Source organism: Hydra viridissima, unplaced genomic scaffold, assembly GCF_058129835.1.
Source record: "Hydra viridissima isolate aposymbiotic clone 2 unplaced genomic scaffold, HvirCarnegie_v1 scaffold_5, whole genome shotgun sequence".
In the NCBI taxonomy this organism is placed as follows: Eukaryota; Metazoa; Cnidaria; class Hydrozoa; order Anthoathecata; family Hydridae; genus Hydra; species Hydra viridissima.
In genome coordinates this window covers 19,279,441-19,307,362 of record NW_028324304.1, presented here as the reverse complement: position 1 = coordinate 19,307,362, position 27,922 = coordinate 19,279,441, and the positions used below count along the sequence as shown (strand labels likewise).

General features: G+C 30.8%; 1 protein-coding gene, 1 long non-coding RNA gene and 2 pseudogenes across 3 annotated transcripts; all 4 read right to left on the bottom strand.

Annotated features, from left to right (window-relative positions):
* Positions 1-231: 231 nt before the first annotated feature.
* LOC149889208 (zinc finger MYM-type protein 1-like) lies at positions 232-1,605 on the bottom strand. The gene has a single exon (XM_090089205.1). The coding sequence runs from the start codon at positions 1,603-1,605 to the stop codon at positions 232-234; it is 1,374 nt and encodes a 457-aa protein (XP_089945331.1).
* Positions 1,606-20,489: 18,884 nt separating this feature from the next.
* On the bottom strand, positions 20,490-21,780 carry LOC149889207 (uncharacterized). The gene is made up of 3 exons (XR_016453031.1): positions 21,454-21,780; positions 20,847-20,957; positions 20,490-20,571 (listed from the first exon to the last, which is right to left on the bottom strand). It is a non-coding gene; the product is annotated as an uncharacterized LOC149889207 (long non-coding RNA).
* Positions 21,781-22,850: 1,070 nt separating this feature from the next.
* Positions 22,851-25,372, bottom strand: LOC149889206 (zinc finger MYM-type protein 1-like; annotated as a pseudogene). The gene is made up of 2 exons (XR_016453030.1): positions 23,132-25,372; positions 22,851-22,944 (listed from the first exon to the last, which is right to left on the bottom strand). The product of XR_016453030.1 is annotated as a zinc finger MYM-type protein 1-like (transcript).
* A 724-nt stretch (positions 25,373-26,096) lies between these two features.
* LOC149889205 (uncharacterized) lies at positions 26,097-27,653 on the bottom strand (annotated as a pseudogene).
* Positions 27,654-27,922: the final 269 nt, after the last annotated feature.

Genomic DNA, 27,922 nt, shown 5'->3' with positions numbered 1-27,922 from the left:
TTTGGCAAACAGAGAAGTGAAGTGAATAAATTCACCATGACAGTTAGGTTCAACATCTTCAAAATATGTTTCACATACAAATGAAACATGATCTCTCATACCATCATTGGACAAAGATTGTAGATTTTTAAGAAAACCAAACCTTTTGCTGACTGTATCATATGCATTAGCCCTATGTTTAAGAGCAACTAACAATTGATCAACTATAGGCAAAAAACACTGAACTTTAAACTAATCAGAAGGGGATAACTCTAGATCTTCTGAGTCACCATAATCCCATCCTTGGTTCCTCTTGCGCTTTCGCCTTGATTCACCTTTGTACGAATCGGTACCCAGATCCTTTCCTTCCTTTTCAAATGCTGTGAACTGGCTCCGAAGAGAATGAACAAAATCACCCAAAGAACGAAGCAGTTCCGTAGCGGTGTTGAGATCCATGTCTGCCCCTTGTAAGTAATTGCTAGTGAAAATGAACCTATTCAGAATTTTTGACCACAATTGAACTAGGATACCTGTTTCATGATGACTCATTATATCTTTCAATCCTGCGGCTTCAAGTCGTGTTTCTGGCTTTTGGGACATATCTTGACACATGATATCCAGTGTAGACTTCACTTGCGTATAGCCAACCTGGAGGGAGTGTACAGCATCATAATGTGCTGACCATCTGGTATCAGATAACCTTTTTAAGGTAGGCATATTAAGTGGCTTTAAAACTGCCATCAAACGATTCCAACGAGAGGTGGAGGCAGAAAAAAATACAAACAGCTTATTTACAAAGTCAAAAAACGTTACAGCCTCAGAACAACATCCTACAGCACATTGACCAACAAGGTTAAGCGAATGAGCACAACATGGTATGTATTCAGCTAAGTTATTATGTTCTTTTATTTTTGCTTGCATGCCATTGAAACGGCCACTCATGTTGGCAGCATTATCGTAGGATTGACCTCGGCAGTCTTTAATTGAAATGCCAGTATTTTCCATAAAATCAAGTAACTTTGTTGCTAATCCTTCCCCAGTGTGCTCTTCTATAGGGATAAATGTCACAAAACGTTCAACTGGTCCTTTAGAAGTCATGTAACGGAATATAATGGTAAGCTGATCTACATGTGAAATATCTGGTGTTGAGTCAACACTAACTGCAAAGTATTTTGCTTCTTTAATCTCAGTTAAAATGTGGTCCAAAACGTCACGACTTAACACATGAATAAATTCATCACATATAGTTGATGACAGATATGACACATGACCTCGGCCTTTGTTCGCTCTTTTCTGAATATGTTCTGCAAGCAATGGGTCAAACTCAGCCACTAGCTCTAAGCAACCTAAATAATTGCCATTGTGGACAGAACCCACAATTTCGTTACTGCCACGGAATGACAAACCACGCGATGCTAACATTTTGATTACGGTAAGAATACGCAACAGTATGTCATTCCAGTACTTTTTCTCTGATTCAAATTGCTCTGTGAGCCTCTTACTAATGTGCTCTCCAGCTTTCCTACGTGTTAAAAGGGTTTCAATTGATTGAATGTGGGTTTCACTTGTTTCATGGCGAGCTAAGTCTCTTGCAGCGTGTTTCCAATCATCATATCCTGATGACATCAAAGCAGATGCTCCACTTCCACATTTTGAATTAAATAATTTACAATGGGCGCAGAAAACCTTACCAGTTGATGGGGAATAGCAAATCTAGTCTCTCTTAATTTTCTCACCATTCACTTTTTCCCGGAAAAAAAGGGACTTTGTACACTGTCGTTTAAACTTAAAAGTGTCACCAGACAGTACTTTAGTAGATAATTTAAAATCGTTATCCAAATGTTGGCATGATAAAAACCCATCTGCACTTTTGCTGAAATACTCACGCAGGTCGTCGGTTATAATCCACTCAGCCACATCGGTGTTGACAGTGTGGGTCGTCAGAGCCAGGGGTAACACTGCTGAGATAGTTGAGACGCTTGAACTTGCTGTAGCTGAGTCTGCAGGGACACTATTAGCACTACCTGGAACTGGTGCTGACATTATTGACATAGTTAGTGAATTTGAACTCGCTCTCGCTGTAGCTGATACCGAGACACTACTTGCAGTATTACAAAACTCAGTCATTTTTTTATTTTTGTTCAATAATTCATTTAATTGAATCTCATTCTTCTTCTTTTTTTGCATTTTGTCCCAACCGCTCAGGCCGCTCCTTTTCATTTTTTATTTTAGTTTTGTAAACGAATGAGCAATGCTGTAATTTTCTGCGGTAACGGAAGTGATCATAAAATAAAATAAATTTTTTTTTGATGTTTTAATGTTTGAGAACATTCAAGTTTATTTATGTTTCCATCTATGTCCGCACAACTATTAGTTTTTTAAATACACGCTGAAAAATTAACTTCGTGACATAAATTTTCTAATCAAATAGGTTTTATAAGAGAGTGCTTTAAAATCATTCACTAATATAATTGTTTTTCCTTTAAAAGGTTTTTACATCAACGAATGTTTTAAAAGCATTCTCTTATAAAACCTATTTAATTAAAAAATTTATGTCACGAAGTTAATTTTTTTAGCGTGTTTTTTAAAAACTGATAGTTGTGCGGACATAGATGGAAACATAAATAACTTGAATGTTCTCAAAACATCTTTATGCGGAAAGATAATTTAAAAAATATTTGCGAATACCAAAATTCCGCCAAATATACGAAGATAGAGATATAGTATATCTCTATTCATTTATTTATTCACAACGCCTCCGCAGCTCCCAATAAATTGATTTAAAAAAACTGAGAAACATAGGAATATTTATCTGGTTTCCTAAAAAAAAAAAAAAAAGTCACGGGCCTTAGGGCCTATTTTTTTTATAAGGGCCTGGGGCTGCAGCCCCATCCGCCCCCGCCTTAATACGGCCATGATGCCAATCAGCATCACCCCTTGGAAAAAATAGAGGATAAACAATAGGATCTAAGTTGGCAGACAAACTTGATAGAGTTTTAAGAGGATGACCTCTTGGGTAAATAACATCTTCCCTGGAAACAGGTAGTACACCAAATACAACTGCAACTTCATTTTGTGAGAGGAGACTGATAGCGATTATAGCAATTTATGCTGGAACATCATGATTCCAAAATATTTATAGCAAAATCAGTAGTAAACAGCGCTAAAGACAAAAAATCAGATTGAGATAAAAGAAATTGTTTATATAGCAAAATAATTTGTATTGGCTTTTAGTAAATGATTAAAAGCAGTGATTTTTAACAAAATTACCTATTTAACATTTTTAATAACAGACACAAACATGAAGTTAAGCCAAATGTCTATTAACTCAAAAGATAACAAAAAAACATCACAGCAACAACACACACACCATAAGTTAATATATGTATATAATATAACTTAAGTAAGATAATATTCATATATAACAAAACATAAGTAACAACATTATGCAAAATGTTATTAAAATACATTATTATGTATTTTTAGAATAATCTTAATCTTTAATAATAAAGGCTTGAAAACAGCAAGACCTAAAGCAGTAACAGTTTGACACTAAAAACTATCGTGTAACCCTCTGTTAAAAGTACATCACTTGGCTGGCAAAGTTGACAAATCTTGCTCTACACGTTTACCAAGTCACAGCACTTTGAAAACACGGAAACAACATAATATAAACATATGTACCGACTATAAACACAATAAATGTGTTTAAATATGTATATAAGGTTAAATATATATACCTCATATACATATTTAAACACATTTTTAAAACAATCATATAACACTTATCAACACATACACAAACAATAAAAAAACACTTAACATTTTTATAAAAACACATTGATAAAACAGCTATAAGTGTGCAAATAAAAAAATTTAAAAATGATGCCAGAAAATTTAAAAAGATACAAAATATATATTTACAAACAATACTCTTTACCTTCGTTTTTTTTTTTTTCATAAGAACTGTAATCCTCATAACAAAATTTAACCTTTACATACTATAACATGTGACATGCCATGTCAGTGTCGGCACAAAATTTTAATTTATTTTCTAAATTTTCTAAAAAAGAACAATAATAGTTAATAGCATCACAGAAATTTCAAAGTAGTAATAATTTCAAAGTAGTAATAATTTCAAAGTAGTAATAACCATTTTATGGAAATAGCATTAGTATGACTTTAAATGACATCCATACCCTTATTTTCCTTCTAAAAAATAAAATAACAAAAATAAAACTGCTAAAAGAAAAGCTAAAACAAACAAAATACAAACGATTTAAAAGATTAAAATCCTTTCTACTTTTTCTGTTAAAAATTTAAATCCTTTCTACTTTAGCTAATAAAAATGTATATATAACTATTTTATATACTTACTTCAATTATATGATCTTAACGATTATCATTTATCTTAATATGATTCTTTAGGTAATCTATCTAAACTAATAATTAAATTCCAAAAGGAAAAAAAGTTTCAACTCGCTTAAGAGATCTTTCTCCAATGGCCGCGTGCATTGAGAGTACGCGCTTTTTCAAAGCCTAGTAACTAATGACGAAACGACGTTAAACGTTAAACGTTTCTGTGCTAATTATATTAAGATACTATTAATAAACGTAAAAACCATGTTATATATTCTGAAACCATTAAATAATTGTGCTAAAGTGACTACGCATGGAATTCAAAATTAGATGTTCGCTATTACTAAAGCCATGCTTGTGCATGTTTCCGCCATTTTTATTTTTAATCCTAAATTGTTTTTGAAGGGTTTCCAACGTTGATTTAACGTTAATAAGACTGACATTGGTTTAACGTTATAAAAAGTAACTTTGTTCCAGCGTGGTTTTTATTGCTAGCTTTTCTAACGTCTGTTTATAACGTCTTTCCGTTGTTGTTCCAATATTAGACAGACCAACATAAGAATAACTCCGTAATGCCAAAATCAGAACGACGTTGGAGTTAGGTTACGTCGCAACAAAAATACAACTAAAGTACAACAACGGCGCGACGTCTTTATCTTACTGGGATTGAATGAATTGAAAAGATAAATGACTTTGTAAATTTAATAATAAATTAAAATGAAACTTACTTTTCCTAAGTGAATATCTTCAAAACCGAGTGAAAAGATTAATTTAAATTGCATTTTTATTCCAGTAAAAAATCAGACAGATAAATTTTAACTATTTGTCAATTATTTTATTGATGTTATTTAAAAAATAAGTATTAGATATAACAGGAAATGATTGTTATAATTAAAAGTAAAAGGATATAAAGTTTTTACAGAAAATGATGTTGTTAGGCTTAAGTAAAAGTTAAATTAAACAAATTAGTAATTATTGATAAGGTCTCCAATATTTATTAAAAGCTCACCATTAATCATTAAAAAAATTTAAATTTCTAAAAAAGGAAATATGAACTTAAAAAAATTAGCAGTTAACATCTTTTTATAAAAACAGCATTAAAGTAATTAGAAAATCATCATGCACTTACTATCAACTATTATTTATTTATACTACATAATGTTATATAACAAAAAAAAAAAAATTAATTGCAATGAAATTATTTTTTAAACTATGTTGTTAAAAATTACAGAAATATTATATATAACTATTATAAAAGTTATAAAAAAGGTAATGATAATAAAAATAATAAAAATTAAAAAATATATATATATTTATCATAAAAATAATTGATTTTTAACGCAATAATTTATTTAATAAATGTGTACATTTTTTACTTTATACAAGAAAGCAAAGTTAACTTAGGTTCTTTAAAATCATATACATAGTTGGCTTACTACATCACATCGTTAAGTAAAGTACATAAAACAACCCCATCATTGACTGGTTGACATGCAACCTTTCTTTAAATATCTAACTTACAGTTTTTATTTTGCCAATGTTAGACTTACATAAAAAATAAATTCCAACCATTTTTGAATCAAATGGATCAGTAAAATAATTTCTTAATAGACTCTGGTGGGACATTTAAAACAAATAAAAGTAGTCATATCTAAAACACTTATAAGAAAAACAGTTATTCCGGAATGGGGAAGAAAAAAATTGCCTTTTTCGTTTGTAGACATTTTGGTCTTGATATCCTTTGAAAAGTTTATAGAATTATTTATTTCAAGTTCATGAATGCGTTTCACAACTTGAGATATAGGATTATTTATTTGACGATAAACTTAAATAATTTTCAAAAGGAAAGGAAGAAATTTTATCTAAATTACATCCAAAGTTTGAAACATCGTCAATTAAAACATTGTATGAGCAAAAAGAATCGCTATACAACTCCCTACTACTTGCAACAAAATAGACCAGTAATTTATGGGCATATTCCAAATGCTCATTTCTCTAATCTTGATTTTCCTCAGGTATAATTCTTATTGAAACAGATAAAGATAAAAAATTACCTTTATCTGTTTCAATAAGAATTTCTTCCTCTCTTAATAACTCCTTCCATACGACTCTTGACCATGACATAATTTTATATATACTGCAAAAGAATTGCAATTTATTCAAAAAATATGTAACCTTAGCACTAAATATGTAAACCTCATGCATATATACATCGCAAAATAAGTATTATATAAACTGTTGCACAACACTGTTAACTGATTCCAAGCTAGAGTGATATATAAAACAATGTGAAATCATAAAACAATCATAAAACAATGTCAAATCATTGTTTAAAAAAGAAAGAATGACCTATTCGGGAATGATAATAAATATTGTGTAAAAAGACAAAGATATTTCAAATATTTTTAAATATGTTAAAAACAAATCAAATATGTAAGTGCAATATCAACCCTAGGAAATAAATTATTTTTCATGACTTGATAATTTTATTATGAATTTCTATATTTTTACATTTTCAAATTATTGCATTTAACTTTTATTATTAAACAAGTAACTTTAGGTTTAGATTTACAAAAAAGTGTTTTTACCACATATTTACTGCATACTTCTATGCCATATTTTAGTAAAACATACAATATTAAACTGAAGTTAAACTTATTCATTATAAACAAACTTTTCAGTTTCTGCTTCATGCAAAACAGGAAATATGACGAGCCCTCTGCGTTCAGGAAGACACACACGTTTTTTTCTCAATTCAATCTTAGAAATTAGTTTTTTTTTCTACTTTTCCATAGTTTCTTTTTACTAACAGTGCAATATTAAATTGCAATGATGAAATTGGTTTGTCATATAAATTACATAGGTATTGTGGATTGATAACATCACAATGAAAAGTTCCGTTTATTTCATTTGTAGTTATAAAAGCAACCGAATTGTCAGTAAAAAGGAAACATCTATCTTTCTTACTTTTAGATACTTTTGTAAATAACGATTTGTGTGACGCATGTTTCCAAAAATGTTGAAACTCTATTTGCCTTTTACAAACTTGCACAATAGGGCTTTTGGAGTGCTTTCAAATGGAAAACAAGAAATACTGTTGAGTGAGCAGCAATGGTTTATACAATCATCGGCTAAATGGAGTACTCAGGTAATTTAAGGCGAGTCCAAACTTTTATGGTAGTTCGTCCTACCTTCTATAACTTCTTTTAAAAAAAAAATGTGTTTGAAAATTTGTTGTCTAAGCTGAATAATAATTCGCAAAAGTTGCAGTAAGTTGAAAAAATATTATTGACAAAAATATGGTGGATGACGCACATTGTCCTTAAATATAAAGATGAATGTTTCAAAAAATAAGGGTTTAAATTGATAAGCACAACTTTTCTAGTTATCTACAAGCTAAAAGACATCGATATTGAACTATATTTTTTTTTCATAATTTCATTAAAAAGGTATGGTAGAAAATCCGACGTTTAATTATTTCTTTCAAAAACGCACACTGAAGTGTCGAGAAACTGGTAATACTTAGCGATTTAGTTTTGAAAGGCCTTTTGATATCGCATAAACAAAATGGTTCTGTCGGTGAAAGTTATTCGTAATTAACAATATAGAGCGTGTGGTTATTATATATACATATAAATACACACACACACACACACACATGTGTGTGTGTGTGTGTGTGTGTGTATATATATATACATATATGTATATATCTCTATATATATATATGTATATATATGTATATGTATGTATATATGTATATATATATATATGTATATATATATATTTATATATATATATATATATATATATATATATATATATATATATATATATATATATATATATATATATGAAGACATAAGTGGATGAAGGTGTTATGTTGCACCAATATGGAAATAAGATATCAGGAGTTAAAGTTGAATAAAGGGTGAATTGATATGTAACATAACTCCTTCATCCACTGTGAAAATCGTATTTTAGCACATTTTTGTGCGGTGTCATTATGTTCATGTGAAAGAGCGTTACTTAACACCTTTATTTGTGTAAAAAAGTGGATATATATATATATATATATATATATATATATATATATATATATATATATATATTTCCACTTTTTTACACAAATAAAGGTGTTAAGTAACGCTCTTTCACATGAACATAATTAAAATTAGTTTATATATATATATATAAACTGATTTTAATTGGTATTTAGAATTAAATAAATTTGTAAAAGGTACTTATTTTCATGTCTGCATTTAGGAATAAGTTCATTTTTTTTTATTTAGTAAATTTTTATGATCTAAGTAAGTAATAATTTCAAAGTTTTTTTGTTAACAAAATATACATTTTTGAGATATGTTATTATAGGTAAGCGCAGTTTTTAGAACTGATCAGTTTAATTTAAAATTTTTGTTTTTTCCTTTTAGTTGCCAAATATATTTTGACAGAATAGTCTCTTTTGAGTACTTTTCATGGTTTTTTTTTATTTTTTGATGTAGTTGATGGAACTTGCTGGTCAATTAAATCAATTACTATTTTACAATTCTTTCTAAATAACTAAAAATAAATTATTTTTAAGTATAATTTATAATTATACAGAATTGAGATTTATTTGATTTTAGAAGGATGGATCCTGCTTAAATATAACACATTGAAATTTGACTGATAGCATGTTTGATTTGTATAGTAAAGATAAGTATAACTGGAGAAAATGAAGAAAAAGAAAATGTTTATTTAACAAGAATGAATTAATTGCAAGAAAGAAAAAGATTTAGATTGGAAATAAATAAATTAATAAAATCAGCAGTTGTCTTTAGTAGACTGTTGACAAAACGAGTTTCACCGATTGGTATGGAAGAAATAGAAATCGATTTATTAAATTCCTTTGTAGTAAAATTATTATTATTCGAAATACATTATAAATCAACGACAACAAATGCATGGACATCAGTTGAATTGACAAGTAATTTACATAAATGTATTAAAAGCAGCTAAATAAGTTTAAAGATTATGGTAATTGTCGAATGTTTATATACATCAAAATGAATTGGAAAAACCTTTGCGATTGGTTTTGAAAACATCCTTTGTGATATTATTGGAGTAATAGTTTAAATTTTAGTAATAAGTTTTTGTTAAATAGGATTTGATTTGTATTGATTATCATTATTTAATTTATCATAACTTTTTATTCACTTTGTTTTAACAATAATCATCCGGTCAATTGATTTTTTAATTTTTTCTTTGTTTAGATATTATCTAGATTATCTAGATATTGTTTGGATATTATATATATATATATGTTTATATATGTATGTATACGTGTAAATACATATATATATATATATATATATATATATATATATATATATATATATATATATATATATATATACATATATATATATACGCTGCCAGTTTCTCTTTTTTCAGAATCGTCATGAAGTCTTTCTATTTTTTTGTCCTTTAAGAACATTGAGCACTTTCTATTTCCTATGTTCTGTTCTGAACACTTAGCACTAATTTTGTAAAAAACATACAAAATAAATTTTTCTTTAGCTTTTACAAAGAGTATTTCTCTTTTTTCAATCGTTATTTCGCTGTAGTCGTCGTTGAGATATATACGTTCATTCCAAAGCTTTAGTCGTTTATAATGCTGTAATATTTTTTCTTTGTCTTTATAGTTTAGGAACTTTACAATTATTGTTCGTTACTTTTTATGTACAGATTCATATATTTTTCCAGTTCTCTGGGCTCTTTCTGTTTGAATGTCGTGTTTTATATTTAATTTTTCTTTAATAAAATATTTTACTTTCGACTCGCTTTCTTCTCAAGATTCGTTTTCTTTTTCTTCAAAACCTTCAAACCTCGAGTTGTTTCTCCTGCTGCGATCTTCTAGTTCAGCAATTTTGTCTATAAAAAGTTCGTTTGATTTTTTTTTTTTTATTTTTTTTGATTTGATTTTTTAGTTCTTCATTAAGTTCGTTCGTTTCCTTTATGGTTTTTTCGTAGCATTCGTTTTGGAAGTTCACCTCGTTGTTTATTGTAGCAATTTCATTTTTTAGTAATATGTTTTCGTTTTTTAATTGCTCTATTTTCCCTTCAAGTTTGTCAATTTTCTTTCCAAAGATTTTTAATAAAGTATTTTCATTAGCTTCTTATAGTTCTTTCACCTGAGTGATTGTTAAACTTTTAGCAATTTTTCAGTAGAGCCTCAGCTAGAGAAAAAAAAATTGTCTAGTTGGAAGGAAAGGACTACGTGCTGGTCTCTTAGGCAGTGGTTGCCATTCATCTGAATACAATAACTTGTATTTCATAATTCCTTCTGTTGTGCACATAATACACCTAATGTCTGTTACAACTGTATCACCAGTTTTAAATAAGCATCGGCTTCTCGAAACGTTTTTTGTTTCGAGACATTTCGATCGAGAGTCTCGAAATGGGACTGAGTTTCGAAAATCATTTCGAGCGAGAATAGCATTTTCAAGTCTCCGAGAAAATCATTTCGAGACGAGACGAGACATAACGAGAATCTCGCTCGAAATGAGGACCAAAAAAAAAATGCTCTCGAAACTGGCTTTATTTCGAGATTTTTCTATGGTTTTCGAGCTATTTCGAGATCAAAGTTCCGAAGACTTCCGAATGTTCCGATTATTTTTAAAAATTAAATTTTTAAACTTAATTTTGTTTTATTTTAATAATTATAATGTAATTAATAATTATCTTAATTAAAATTTATAACTAAATTATAAATTTAATTTTTTTCGTACTTTTGCGTACTTTTATAGAAATAAAAACAAATAATAAATATTAATTAAATCTTAATTAAAAATTAAAATTTAAAATTGTTTTATACAACAAAACACTATCTGGGTCATCGTTGGCAGTCCTCATCGTGGCATTTGAATTCTGCAAATCTTCTAGTGTCAATGTCTATGTTTTGCAAATCTTCTAGTGTCAAAGTCCATGTTTTGGTGAAACTTTGCAGCTTCTTCTCCTCGCGAAACGTTCGACACTTTGCAGCTTACATCCCTGGAGAAAAAGCTCAAAGATATAATTCACATCTTCTCTGCAGAAAGATTCCGAATGCCAACGTCAAAATGGAGAAGCTGTTAAAGAATTGCTGGAGAAGAAGAAATTCATGTCTTCTAATGTCAAGGTCCTGGAGAAGAAGAAATTGAAATTGAAATTGCCTTGACCCGGGATCGAACTCGCGTCCTCTTGATAACCGACTCGTGCCTCAGACCACTCGACTATTGAACTGTTGTACAAAAAGTTAAAAAAATACATTATTTCAAAAAATTTAATTATTAAATTGTTAAATTTAATTATGTTGAATTTAAATATTGAATTTTTGTTGTTTTTTGTTAGCTGTCGAGTTGTCTGAGGCTTGTGTCCCATTATCCAAAGGTCGCAAGTTCGAATCCCGGCGTCGGCACATTTTCTGTTGAATTCTGCATAAATTCTATTGTCAAGGTCCATGTTCAAGAGCTTTTGAGCTCACCGAACTTGGGCCCATCCTTCAACTAACTAAGCCAATATGGCCAGCAGGCCATTGAAATAGCTTTTGTAATTTTTTTCCGTATTTTCGAGATATTACCGTTTTTATGAGATAATACAAGATTTTACAAGTCTAATCATGATTTAAGATTTGTACTTCAATAAAATCTAAAATGTAAAAGTAAATATTTACTAAATAAGTTAAAAATTATTCCTATTAATAGTTAACAACACTTAACTAGGGATAAGCAAAAAGAAAATTCATCAGTATTTAAAAGTATTATTATTAAAGCAAACAAAAGTAAAGACATTTTTCTTTCACTTTATGAAATCTAGTTATTTCGATTGTTCCTTGGATTATTGTCACGTAATTATCTCGGCGTTTGCGGTTGTCATCCTCATTTTCCCCTCTGTTAGGAGGCTGAATGCCATGCATACGCAAAATAGCCTCCAGTCTGCGGTTAAGCTCGAGCTCTGCCGCTAGCTCGGCTCGTCAGGCAGCCACCTGAGCCTGGAAACGGGCTCGTTCAGCCTCCAGGTTATTAATCTCTTTGAAGTCCTTCATATTCACACTAAAAATGAAAAATAACAAAATATCACTAATTAACTAGGTCTATCAAATGATAAGTCCATATAGCATGTCTATTACAAATATGTAATAAGACATTAAAAAGACAAAGATTAAAATATAAAATGAATTTTTAAAACAACTTTGAACAATAAATTTAAAAATACGTACCAGAAACTATGTTTATAGGCACAAGGGCTAGGAACAACTAACCCTTTTCAAATATGAGTCTTTCCGTTATTTTCCGTTACAATTTTGCGCCCGCATGGCAGATGTGAATAAAGGCTTGAAAAACCAACTAAAAAAGAACGGGAAATTTAAAAATATCACAATAAGGAAAAGAATAAATTTGTACTCCAATAACTTAAATTTAATTTAAAAATAAAAACAAATAAAAGGAAAATTGTCATATAAATCTATTTATTGACATGAAGCAAATGTTATTTTAAATTTTATTTGAAAATGAAAGACTAATGAAATTTCATTTGACAATATAAATTCAGACTGAGGGCTGACTAGAACTTGGAGTATCAGTAGTTGGTTGACTTGGTTGTGGTTGTGGTTTATCGTCATCCACGGTGACAAGAGGAGTAATGCCCTTTGGCAAAGATGCAAGAGATGTAACAGTAGATGACCTTGAAGAAATTGAAAAAGGCTTGTCATGTTCTTCATCTTCTAGTTATGCAATCTCATCTTTGGAGGTGAGCAACATGGTTTTCATTTTGACCTTGTCAAAGTTCTGTTGGATGAACAACAATTTCTCCACTTGCTCTGGTTGAAGTTTAGTTCTCTTGTAGGAGACAATGTTGCCACCAGAACTAAAAACACGCTCTGATGGGGCAGATGAGGCAGGAACACAAAGCCATTTCCTAGCAGCCTCAGCAAGTAATGGAAACTTTCCTTGGCAAGCAATAGAAACGAGAATCGGCAAGATTTCGTCATAAAGGTCAAACTCCTCCTCAGTTGGAACAGAGTTTGCAATCATCCTACCAGTGTCATTGCCAGGATTGTCACGAATAGAAATCAAAATGGTTCTCATCTTCATGATACTGTCCAACATCATGAACACCGAATCCCATTGAGTTTTGCAAGGAGCAATAATTTTGACAACTTTCAGTCCTGCCTTTTCATCGTCACTCACATCAGGGTCGTCCAAGAGTGATTTTAACTGGAAAATAAATAATAATCTTGTACATACATGACAAAATATTGTAAATACTGAAAACAGTAAAAACTTTTTAATAGTTTTTTAATTTCATAACTAAATGTATAAACTATTTTGTAATTAAAAATTCACTCGACCTCTTTTTCAATTCTCTGCTCCACATTGTTTGACCGGTGAGTCTTGGAACTTAAGGCTGTAGCTTTGGTCAATGCAGTCTTCAAGTCCATTGTCAACACTGACTTTGTATCATTAATGGGGTGCTCCACAACCAGGTTGAGAAGGTGGTCTGCGCACAAGAGTGACTTATCAACAAAGTTGCACATAGGGATGGCGGCTTTCATGTTGGCTGCCGAGTCATGGACGCAAACAACTGAACTATGTCCGTCATTTCCAGCAATGTCAGAAACACACCTAAAATAAATAAATATAATTGTAATATCTCGTACTATGTCTCGATATGTATCGAAACTAAAAAGTTTGATAAAATTCGAGATTTTCGAGCTATTTTGAGTTAGTGCGAGAAATGCAAGAATATTAAAATACAAAATAATAGTGAGTAATTATTTGATGTATACATAACCTAACCATTAAATTATTCATAAATTTATAACTTACTTGTCCGATTTCTTGGCAATATTTTCAGCCTTGTGCTTGTCATTGAATGGAGCAGCAGCAACAACAAAGTGTCTTAACAGGAAGTCTTCTCTTATGTAGTGCAGTGTGACGGCCTGATACAAGTTATTGTTCCGAGAGCTCCACATGTCTGAAGAAATGGCAAATCCAGGACACTTCGGCAACTCGGTCATCAGCACTTTGTCAACAGCATTCTTGACATTGAGATGAAGCAATGGTAACCTTAAGAAATAAAAAAAGGTCTTATAATGTATTGTATTAGGAGTAACAGAACTAGGGAGTAGGGATATTGACTAGTTTCTAGTCTACTGTATAAACGAGCTAAGACGACTACTACAATAATACAAGGATTTCAAATTTTTTTCATTCTTTTCCCAATAAAACGCAACCACACAAAAAACCATTTATTTTGTCAGTTTCCAAAAAGTAAAGTACACCAACCAAAGTGATTTAGTTAATGAAAGATTTAAATTTTAAACCTACTTGAATTTGGAGTAAGTTGTCGCCTTCGACACGCAGGACTTATACTGCGTGGTGCTTTTACTTCTGATTGTACAAAATTACCATCACGGTTTTTTTTCAGACCTCTGTACTCTTCTCCTTTCATTCGCTTTAGAGCATTACGTTTTCTTTCCCAGTTATTTGGTTCAGCTCGCCCTCGTTTGCATCTTGTTTTCTTTGTTGTTGACGGTTGTATTTTAAAGTTTGGGGGATGTTCTTGATCATTTGAACTCACATGAACTGATGAACAGGTCATGCGATTATTCGAAGAAGTGCCGGGTTGAGGAGACCTGTGACTGGTTGCCGAGATTTGTGAATCAACAGATACGCGGGCAGCAGCAGAAGAGAGCGGTGAATTTTCCACATCTGATTCATCATTGTCGGAGGATTCTGAGGAATAGGAATAGTTTGAACGAGAATCTTGAAGATCGCTGGAATCACTAGATTCATTGTCTGCACCAGTATCATTTACCGTAACAATTTCAGAATTGGACAAGTGTTGTGTCGAGAGCTCACTATGATCCTGGTTTTCAGTTGAGCCAAAAACTCCATCAATTGACTGAAAGTTGATTAAATCAGACATGTTAGCTGAGTCTATATCCCCAAATGTCACATTTATTAACGACGAATTTATAGTAATGTTATCGTTGACAATATCCATATCATAATCTACAGTAGCACTTGTTTCACGAACCACACAATAGTCTAATGTTGGATTCTTTTTATTTCCGTCAGTTTCACTGACGGCTGGAGTCGGTTGATTGACTTTTTTCGAATTCGCCAACAACATCATTGAGTAACCACGTGAATGTTCCTACAATAACAATGCATTAAAGACTACAAGAAAATAAATTTACAGTATAGAAAATATTTACACTAACATCAAGTGATTATCAGATTTCTTTCAATAATAAATTAGATATAATATGATTTTACTTTCAAGCATGTCTTTTTACAAAATAATAGTAAACAAATAAAAAAAAATAGAGCTTACAATTAATTATATTTATTAGAAAATTATATTTTACTGGCAATCTAACTAACACCATTAACCTTATTAGTTTATTCGGACCATGTGGCGATTCTAAATTTGTGGTTTAACTGCAAAATCAAGTATCAGCAATATATAGAAGTGCAAAATCATGTATCTTAAAACCAACTTTGTAAGTTACTTACCAGCTATGTATTTAATGGGATTTTATGCAAAATTTGAAAATGGATTTTCTTCCACGGACGGTGTAGCCAGATTTAGGGACTTATAACCTAGTAACCACCAATGATAGTAGAATCATACCCCCAAAGGATTTTTCTGGGTCACGACATCAAGCAATATTTCATTTTTTTACAACAGTGTCGCTTGAGTATCTAACTGTAGCTGTTGTTGCTTATTAGGTTCAGGACCAGTTTGAGTATCTGATAGAGTTAGAGAAGATTTTTCAGGTGCACCTCTTTTTTTAGTTTCAGCTTGACTATGTGATTTTCCCTGTTGGTGAGCTTTCTTAGTTGGTGGTGTGACTTGTGGTAATTCATACGGCTTTTCTTCGCAAGTTTTTTCCCAATCGTTGAGGTTAGAAGGAACCCTTGCGTAATTTTGACTCACAAAAACTAACATGCTAGTGTTTTCTGGTTTTACATTATGCCTAAAATCAGTAACTGTCCTTCCTACTACTGAAAATATTCTTTCTGATGAAGCAGAAGTCACAGGTATAGCCAAGTAACTTCTAGCCAGACCGGCTAGCAAAGGTAACTCATTTTTATTTTGCTTCCACCATTCTAAAGCATCCACATCCCATTCAGGTAAGGCCATAGTCTGATACTTTTCAAATTCAAGCATCAAGGGTGGCTTGAGCTTTGATTGGCTTGACTGTGAAGTCCCAGGACGATGCGCTGAAACCTGCCTTATGTCTTTCAAAAACTCAAGGTCCACTGGATTCATAGTTTCGTCAAGATCTGATGTTTCTAGCGAAGTATGACCATCCTCAAATGACTCGGAGAACTGGATTATGGTTGGGTGATTGTCAACCAATTCCTTGATGGCGGCTTCCCTCCCTTCCTCACTTTTTGCAATATTTTTGAGTGTATATCCTCTATAATATGGGTGCAGAAGTTAACCCACATTATAGTATTTGACTCCAACGCCATAATTAGGTAAAACCTTCTCAAATTTTTCCGTGAAGTTATGTAGGCACTCTGCAACATAAGGGTCACGCTCTTCAATGTCATTTACGGTTCTTTTGCAAAGCTAGTGGAGATTTAATGTCTTTTTTAACTTTTTGCATAGTCACCAGTTTTTAATAAGACCAGTAATCAGAGCATCGCTTACATTCTGCCAGAAACGGTAAAATGTTGTAAATACTATTAAACTCTAACTCATCCGGAATCAAATTTCATCCGGAATCACTTTGAAGATCTGGTTTGTTTAGAGTTTCTAGAGCAACCAGTAAACCAGCCTTCAATCTGAGGATTGACCTAAGTATCATAAAGTTAGAATTCCATCTTGTTACAATTGGCTGAATGATCTTGACTGGTTCTATATTTGCTTCCACGTACGCTTTTTTGATATCCTGTCAGTCTAATAAACTTTGGTGGGTCTTTTGAGCAAGTCCTTAACATTTCTTTATTATACCATTGAATCCTTCTGATTTTTCTACAGCCTTTGTTAAGCAAGTGTTGAGCAGATGATCGGTCAGATAATCACTGATCTCTTTGCTTTCCGTGATTGCTTTCTTCATGTTGGCTGCAGCATCAGTAACAACCACTTTGTAAAGGTCTTCCCACTGTAGGCCAGGAAATTGAGAAATCATGTGGTCTATTCCTTGTGCAAGCCTCCTCTATGTCTCCCAATAAAGTTTTGGCAATCCAAAAATAAGTTTTTAAGTTCAAAGTATTTGGTAACATAATGCAATATAAGGGAGACGAAGGGATCACCATTTCTTGCAATCCATCCACCTGTAGTGAAAGCTGCCATTTCGCAATGCGGGATATTTCTCTTAATTTGCATTTTTACATCAGGTCTTAGATTGCGATAAATCATTGGCAGCTTGTATTTGGATAAGTTGGTTGGACTTTTTAGGTTAGCTTGTGGACAAAGATAATTCAGCTGCATTTTGAAGCCAGCAGTTTCAATAACGTGAAACGGGAGGCTAGAGAGAACTAGTGAAAGGGTTAGGATGGTATCAAATTCCAACTGTTGAGCACTTTGTGAAGGCTACTTTATCGTTTCAGTAAAGTCGTCCATTTTTGTTTGGTGACTTGATGATGCACCATGTGGGAGGTTATCAAGCCTTTTGTTTTTATTAATAGGACCAAAATATCTTCTTATGGTAGTGGACTTATCAGCCTCTGCTTGAGCATTCCTCTTTTCTTGAAATTTCTTTTCTTTATTTTCGTTATCGACTTTTTGCATCTGGTAAAAAGATAGCGGATTGAAGGATCTGAAAGAAAATAGTGCAATTATATATGTTTAAAAGGATGCGATTTACAATGTTTCAGTAGTAGATAGTTCATAAAAAATAAATAACCACAAGACACATTAGTGTGTTTTGAGTAATTCAAAATAAATTTTTTTTTATCACGTTGCATTTTAGCATGGACATATAAGAAATCGACGTGCAACCTGTTGTTTTTTTTTTGCGAAAAATGCTCGTTGCGCATAGTTAGAAATCTTTTGTTTTAAGCAATAGAAATTAAATTATATTAAAGTTTGTCGGATTCAACGAAAATTTTTGGACTAACTAGATTTTCTAACTAGTCATTTCAACTTCCTCTTATTTATAAAAGATAACAGCAAAAAAACCAAGTTTTAAGCTTAATTTTCTAAAGATAGACATTCTTAATACTTTAAGAAATAACGCGGAGAATGAAAAGAAATTAAGATCATTTGCTTGACTACTTTAGTACATGTATAACTTGAGATATAATAAATAATACAAAAATCAACTAGTTTTTTAGCTGCCTAGAGCACAATGGTTTTATGTCTAGGAAACTACTCTATTATATTGCTGTAGACATCCAGTTTATGAATATTATAGAATTTTCTGTTTTTATGTTTAACAACAAAAATATATACAGTAAAGGATAAATAACTTATATATAAAGTGAATGTAAATACAATAAAGAAGAAAATGATTTGTCACAGAATAACTAAGTATTTAATATTAACATAATATGATTTACCAGCTATATTTAAACTACATTTTATTTGACAAAAACAAATGGGTTATTATGTGCTTTTTATGACAATTGAAGTAATATATGAAATATGAAAAGCGAAAACATGAAATATTTGACCGCATTTTGCAAGACAATTATAAATTTGAATAACTTTTTAAAGGGTTTTGCTTTATCAAATGAATTTTAAAAAAGCCTATAAGAAAATACACCTACTAAAAATGTAATGGATAAAAGAATATAAATTATTGAGCTTATAAAGTAGCAGAGGCAAAAAATGGCGACATGTCGGAAAAAATACTAAAAAAATACACAAAATTAAGGCTGGTGAATGAAGGACCAATGTGTTGAATGAAACCAGATCTTAATAAAAAATTTCGTTTAAGTTTTTTTATACTTCGCTTTACTTTTTTTAGTCATTTTAAAATTATCCATACAGATCTATTTTATCATTGACAGACTTTGTTTACACGAAAAAAGTTCCCAAATTTACAAAAATTTATCTTGAAAAAATGATGAAAATCTGTTCGTGCCGACAACTAATTTCCTTTACCTTGGTGTAATTTGTTTAGTAATTTGTCAAGTGAAGTGCTTACTTTACCCTGAAGTAAAGTCTTCTTAAACAAATGCTATAAAATTTTAAACTAATACCACGTGATCAGAGGTTCTGTTTTTAAACTGTGGGCAGCCATTTTGATAGATTTTTTTGTTGGCTGGTGATAATTTAGAGTAAGTCGGAAACTCGCATGGCTCGCTAATTTCTACGCCCTCTTTGATGTGAAACAATGAGCTGCACGTCCATCTCTTATACGTCCATGATTTTACTCAGAAATTCTGGGTTTTCGTGCATTTTACCGCATTTATGCAAAATTGCTGGAGTTTAAAATCACTGATCTCAAAATATAAATGGAAAGCGCATACGGAAAATTTTTTGTAGCCATTTTTGGCCTATCAAGAAGGCGGCGGATACAACGAACGGCTATATGAAAATTAAGAAACTAATGGTAATCAAATTTTATATCTTAAGCTCAAATATTGATAAGTTTTAAATAAAAATCTATTTTTTTTGTTTAGCATAATATTTTTTTCATAAAAATAACGGAATATTACATAATTACATAAGTTTCAAATATATTTTTTTATTTAACAAAACATATTCTTACAATAACTTGTTGTATGTTAACTTTCTGCTTTTCGTTTTTTAGAATAAATATGTGCCCATAATTATGAAAGTGGTCTAAGTCATATATTTCTTGTTTCGAGATACTTAATGATTCGATTTTAATAAATTAAAAAATAACGCATAACGTTGTAATTACAACTACTTTTTAAAAGATTCATTTTTGACCCAGCTAGCACAAATAAAAGTTGATGCTAAGAAACAAAAGTAAACATTGATGCTGATTAATGAACCAACTTTAATTTAATAATTACACAGAGAAAATCAAAATTTGTTATAATAATCATTATAATTAAGTTAAAATAATCGTACAAATTATACACATATCTAAACATAATAATGTTCTTTCTAACTGCTTGGCATCCTAACGAATCTTGCATCTTTCCTTCGCTTTAGAGCAACTACAACGTTCGAATGCTCCTCATTATACAATTTGATAGTCTTTGATAATCTTTAATTTGATAATCTTTGATTTTGTATCTTTCATTTGATGAGCTTTAGGCATTGCCATAACTACTGCTAAAGTTATAAGTATTATGTTATATATAATTGTGTGAGTGTAAAATGCACATAAATAAAAACATAATAATTTTTTTTATGTATTACCTGCACAAAAATGGTGAAAAAACAATAGATTCATTTGTTGATATTGCATTCATTTTTTCAAGTCTATACAGAAAATTTTTCTATACAGAAAATTTTCGAATAATAGAATCAGTATTTCACTGCAATAATTAGAGACAACAACCTTCAAAACTCTACTATAAAATTATTAAAAGAATTCCAATTACCATTAAAATGCCACAAATATATATAATTAATACACTCCCAAATAATTGTTACCTTCTCCCTCTTTAACAGCTGCCAAATGAATTAAAAAATAAACGCCCCTTTAAACATAACTGAAAAAAAAAGAACAATTTAAACAAAAGCTTCATTGAGTAAATAATTATAAATGTCAATAAATAATAATGAAACAATAAATAATAAAAACATACAATACAAAAACTATACAGAAACAAGAAGTTACATAATATATTATAACTTTAGGACATTTTAACAACGTACAATTATAATGCAGATAAGAATTATGATACAGGAATGAGGTACACGTATACTTACTAACAATATTTTATCTTTGTAAAACACATGCATTTACTAACATCTTTGCAAAACAAAACCATCTACTAAAAATATGTTATCTTTGTTAAACACATGGATTTACTAATAAATAAATATTTAACATTAATGCTGATCAAAGAAGCATCTTTAACTTTGTAACACAGAGAAAAATCAAAACTTGTTGTAACAATAATTATAATTATATTAAAATATTTGTACAAATTATACACATATTTAAACATTATAATGTTCATTCTAACAGCTTAGCATTCCTACAAATCTTGCATATTGATTTCGCTTGAGAGCAACTTTAACGTTTGAATGCTCCTCATTATACAACTTTATATAAACATTTGAACTTGCATCTTTCATTTGATGAGCTTTAGATATAACTACTGTTAAAATTATAGGTAATAGGTTATATATATTTGTGTTTGTAGATAACAGTAACATAATTTACATATTTTTATATTCAATAAATAATCTATATCAAAATAAAAATCTATATTTGAAGTAAAAAAGTAGCTAATGACAAACGCATGCAAAAAATATTTAGTTTATACAAATAAAATGCATATAAACATAATAAAATAATTTTTTCGATCTACCTGCATAAACATGGCAAAAAAATGTGATTTATAAAATACTAATCAGTATATTTGTTGGCATTGCATTCATTTTGTAGAATATCACAAATGCATATAATAAAATGCAACACTAAATTGGTAATACTTATTAAGTATTACCAAGTAATGAACTACTAAAGACTTAAGTGATTAATAACTATTTAGACTGTATAGTTATTAACTACTTAAGTCTTTAGTAATTAATAACTCTTTAATTGTATGTATCATAATATATGATACTGACTGTATCATATTTTATGATACAGACTGTATCATACAGTGTTTGACATGCAGTAGTTGTCTAAATAGTATAGACAGTGTTATGCTTTTTATGTACTACATACATTATGTTTATGTACTACATACACTATTATTTATAATGTGTGTACTACATGCATTAGTACTGTATGTGGTACATACATTCAGGGGCGGATTAGGCTTTTGAAAAGGCCCGGGAAATGCTATCATGAAAAAGGCCCACTAAGTGACCTTTTTTTTTAAATCGTATTCGCTTGTAACCCCTCACTTTTAAGTACTTTTGTAACACTATTGAACAATAAGGACTTGTATACACTTGTTTAAAATCAATAAAGATGTCATTTAAGTACATGTGTTATATTTGTATTATAAATTCATATTTAAATTACAAAAACTAAAAATCATAAAAACAGTAACTTTTTTAATTCACCACTCGATTTAGCAAGTTCATCAATAATTTCATCGTTGGTTATGTTACTCAATATGTCCTTTTCAATGCACATCATCAACAGTGAGTCCAAGTGATCTTCTGTCAACTGACTTCGCAATCTTGTTTTGAGACATTTCAACTTGCTGAAACTCCTATCACAAGCCACTTGGGTAATTGAAATTGTGAGTATGAATTTGTAAGCCCTGTGCAGCATGCAGTAGCTCTTGCCGTAAAGATTATATTTTCGAAGCACATGGTAGCAACAGTAAATGCACGAGCGACACTTCTTTAGAGGGCCGCATTTATGTTTGGTGGCGTCATCTTCAATATCAACCTCATCCTTATCAATCGTGATTTGATCAGAACAATCGTAACTCTCTTCCAATGTTTTTTTTAAAACTGGCCACTTTTTTGCAAAGTCCAACAGCTCAAGCAACAGCTGCGCTTCTTCGCCTAAAATATAAAAAGATAAAGATAATCTTATAAATATTCAAAACTAAGAACAAAAGAGATAACCTTATCTAATGCTAATTAAAAATTTAATGAAGTTTACCAATTTGGAAAACAAAAATACTTAAGCAATTACTAATAAAGTTTAACAAGAAATCAATCAATTATATTTATAAGTAAATTTACACACCTGTTGCCGAAATATGACTTGAGATTTTCTGAAGGGCTTTTTTTGGAATATTACATTCCAATAACTCAGAAAATCCGTTGGGGTCAAAACAACTCATATCAGAGTACAGTTCACCGTGTGATGCAAACCGAGTCGACAGACTTCTTAACACTGTGTCTAGAATACCATTGTGGACCTCTACTTCAAACATTTTTAAAGGATCTGTAAGTGGATCATCATTTGCTAATTCTCCTGCCATTACTTTTCTTATTCTTTTGCGTACCATTGGCAAATCTGTCTGTATAACACAATCACATTCTTTCTCGTCAAGAATGGTTGCGGACACATTAATGAAATGGTCTGCAGAAACCTTAACTTGATCAAAATTGCGTGATTGAGTCTGAATTTCTGAAATAGTTACTTTAACCATCTCAAACGCCTTTATGAAATTCAATCCAGACGTCTGTAGGTATTTGGACAGTGGTGTGGTTGACTCCATTATTCTTAGATATACAAATCCCGTCAGTACAGTCTTAAACTTCAATAAGGACGTTAATAGACACTGCGCATCATAGCGTGCTTCAACACTTAATTTAGTGGAAGAGACTGCTATTTCCAGTACTTGAACGACGTCTGTGTATAATGCTCCTTCACCGTCGCGAAACGTACCAAAAAACTTTTGAAGGGCATCGTGTTTGGACCCCCATCTAGTAGCACCGATAACACTTAGTCGTTTGTGAATGTTTTGGCCATTTTTTTCTTTCATGTGATCAGTCCAAAGGTCCATTCTCAAGTAGGACTCACGAAAAAACATAGCAGCCTTTTGAAGTATACCAAAAAGTGATATTGAAGCTTCATTACTGCTGGTGGCGTCACATACGACCAGATTTAAAACATGCGCATAACACCATGTGTGAATGTGTCCAGGAGACGCTTTTTTTAAGAATGTAGTAAATCCATTGTATGCCCCGGCCATATTAGACGCGCCATCAGTACTATCTGACACACATTTAGTAATATCAATGCCATTTTGTTCCAAAACATTTGACATCAATTTGCACAGATCACTGCCTTTTCCAGAATGTGGATCGACAACACCAATAAGTTGCTCCTCAACTTTGTCGGTAACGTATCGCAGGACTATCGCACATTTATCCGCTTGTGTTACATCTTGAGTTGTGTCAAGTTGCACTGAGAATATTCCCGCTTGTTGTACTTCTTCAGCAATGGCACTTTTCATTAATTTAGCGATTCCTAATATAATTTGGTTTACAGTGGATTTGGAAATAAAAGTATTTCTGTTAGCTCTATTCCTTTTATCCTGTTTATCATTCAGCATGCCTTTGTCGATAATTTCCTTCAAATGCGCTTTTAGAATTTCATCGTACTTCGCAACAAGAATCACGATTTCAAGAAATGTTCCATGATCCACTCTGTCGTTAGCCAAAACATTGACATCTTCGCAACCAGCCTTACCTCGATATGGCATACCACGTTTACCAATCACTTTGACAATTGATACTACTCTGTCCACGATCAATCTACGATGTAAAACTTGCTGTTTTCGTAGACTATATTGCTGACCTTGTACCATATCTAGAATGGTTCGATTAGCAGAGAAATGTAGATAAGCCTCGACACATTCTTGGTGTCTCTTTCACAATTCGTGTTCCACAGTACGTTGATGAATATGAGTCCAACTGTTAAAACCTGTTACAAACGAACTTGGTTTCTGCTTCTCATTTCCATGTGCCAAACAAACACTGCAAAACAGGCACTCTTCTTCTTCTAAAAATGAAAGAAACATACGCTGCATACCATCTTCAGGACGGTAATATACCATATTTGAATTAAAGTGACGTGTTTCAGGCTGATGTGGGTGATATTTATAGAAAGTTGTCAGTTCATTCAGGTGAGGCTTATTAAACCAATCATTCACTCGGGAAGTAGTTTTTTCGGTATCACCAGTAGGTTCAACCATGCTTGAAGAAGCTGTGATGTTTAGAATGAGGATTGGTTGGGTCATTTCATTAGTGTCAGTATGAACGCCATCTTCATCATCAAGGTTTGTTTGGGTCTCTTTAGCAACGTGAGATTGAACCTCATCAACAGGCTCAGCATCAGCATGGTGTTGCAAGGTATTTGAATTCAGTTTAGAAAACATGGATAGTAGATTTTTAGTTGTTTTAGCATCTTCTCGCAGAAGCTTTATGTTTTTCTCACGTAACTTTTCATGTCCACTTTTTCGCTTAGACATCACACCTGTAAAAAAATAAAAAAATAAACATTTGTATTAGCCTTTTAACTACAATGAGTTTTTATTGATTATTTTTAAATAAGTGTTATGAATGGAAGACCTGCGACTGTATTGTTATTTGTGTGAAGTTTGTTAATCTGATTATTTTTAAAGAATATAACTTAAAATTTTAGAATATACTAATTTTAATATTTTTTAAAATAAACCTACATTATTATTACCTACATTATTATTAAACCTACATATTTATTAAAATAAACCTACATCTTCATTAATAATAAATCATTCATATTTATTAAAATAAACTGTGTAGGGGTTTCTTGTTAATATTATACATACTATATAAAATATAAATAGATTACTTTTAATTTTTAAATATTAAAATACCATATTAATAAAAAACCAATATTTATATAAATACCTAACTACTTTTTTTGTTAGATATTTTATATTATATTTATAATATTGTTTTGATTTAGAAAATGTTTATTGAAATAATAAAATATAAAAGAAGCGTTACATTAAATTAAAAATTCTATATAAAATATGTATAATATATTATTTAACGCGTTTTTATTTAACTCGTTTTATTTAATCAATAATCTATAGTGAAAACAAAGTTGAATAAAAGCAAAATCTGAAGTAAATTTCAACTCACAATTTTTTATTACTATTCTAGAAATTTATTAAAAAAATTAAAGAAAATACGTTTTAAAATATTATAAAATTTTAAAATATTATAAAATTTTCAACTTGATCTAGGAAATCTCTAACTGAAACTGCTTTTGCTAAATGCACAACTTGTGATTGTCGCCTATCATCCTCAGCAGTCCCGATGTCTTCTTCAAGAAATTCTTTTGCTTTAGCCCAAAAAGTATCAAATTGTGTATGTCTACCAGCATAAAGTTCACGAAAATCGTATATCAGATCAGGATCTTCAAGTTCAAATAATATATCTACTCGATTATCAAGTTTGGGATAATGTGTCAGCAGCTGAAACATCACCAGCTAAATCTTTGTACATGTCTTAAAATACTTTTCTTAACAGAGGGAGTAATCAAACCATATTTTTCAAAAGCAGCCTTTCTCATAGCTCTTGAGTGACATTTGGGGATTTGTAGTTAAATTGTTTCAATTAAGGGTTGGCTAGAATGAAGAGCAGAATTAATATCTATAGTAGATGTGTGCCAAATCCACTGTAGGTTACATTAGTTACTTCCTGGAGAATATGTTACTAATATAGTAGGTACTTTAAGTTCTTTTTTTACTTCTTCTATATACTCATACTTTTGACGACGATCATTTGATAGAAGGTCTAATTCTTCTAATAAATAGATTTGATCAATTTCTCCAATGTTTATTATATCTGACAGATCAGTGATATCTTCAGATGGTGTGTGTCGTGCTGGAATGTACATTATATTAAGCGAATTGCTTATACATCGGACTTGTTCATTTGTATGATGATTTATAAGAAACTGGCATCTTTTGGATTTTATAAGATTACAGAATTTTTGAAGCCCTTGAGCCAGCATCTCAACTTCTTGCTTAAAAGTTTTCCATTTTGGATGATTCCAAAAACCAGATTGAGGATTACCTAACAGTCTTTGAGAATGTGAATTTAAAATATCTACAGAAAGTGATGATATTTGTCTCTTTCTATGTTTATATCTTTCGGGTTTATTATAATTAGTAAATTGATAAAATACTTTTGGTATCCCACAATATCGCACAGCAAACTTTTCATAATGCCCATCAATATACCATAATACATCTGTTAAAATATTTATTGTATTAAAACCAATATTTGAACTTATTTCTGAAAATGTCCATTTAAATTCACTATTTTCGATAAATTTTATTAACGATTTTAATAACTCATCTTTTTTATTGTTTGGATTTTGAGTTCTGGAACTGTTCTTGTTGAAAGACTTTCTTGAGCTTCAACCATCATATCAAAAGCATTTTTATTTGCATTTGTATCATTGCTGTCACTTTCATTCAAAATTGTTTTGTTTATGTAAAATTCTCACTATTAAAAATTGACTTACTGAAACCATCCACAGAGTAGAAGTTTTCTGAAGATATTCCTACCTAGCACTTTTCCAGAAAATGGTCGGATAAATGCAGATTAGTTTCATTAAAAGAGCTTAAAACCATATCATATAACCCTTGGACAGTTAATTCTTCATCGTCTACACAAAATATTTTCCAGCATACAATTATTTCTCCACAGTTGGAGTCATGTATGAAGCAATTCGCAAGAGTGCTTTCATTTTTTGCCATACCGCTCATATCAATTTTTACTTTTTAAGTTTTTTTAAAAATGGGAAGAATACCCAAAAAACAAATAATGAACAACATCGTTTTATTTTAAAATATGAGGCGGGCAGGTACGGGAAACAACTTTGCAATTCATAGGGGCCTTAAATTGTGAAAAAACAAAACACAACGTTTCCCAATTTTAAATTTTCTTAAATATTATAGATACGATATTATAAATGTTATAGATCAGTATAAACGATTTCTATACATATATGATATCATATATATAC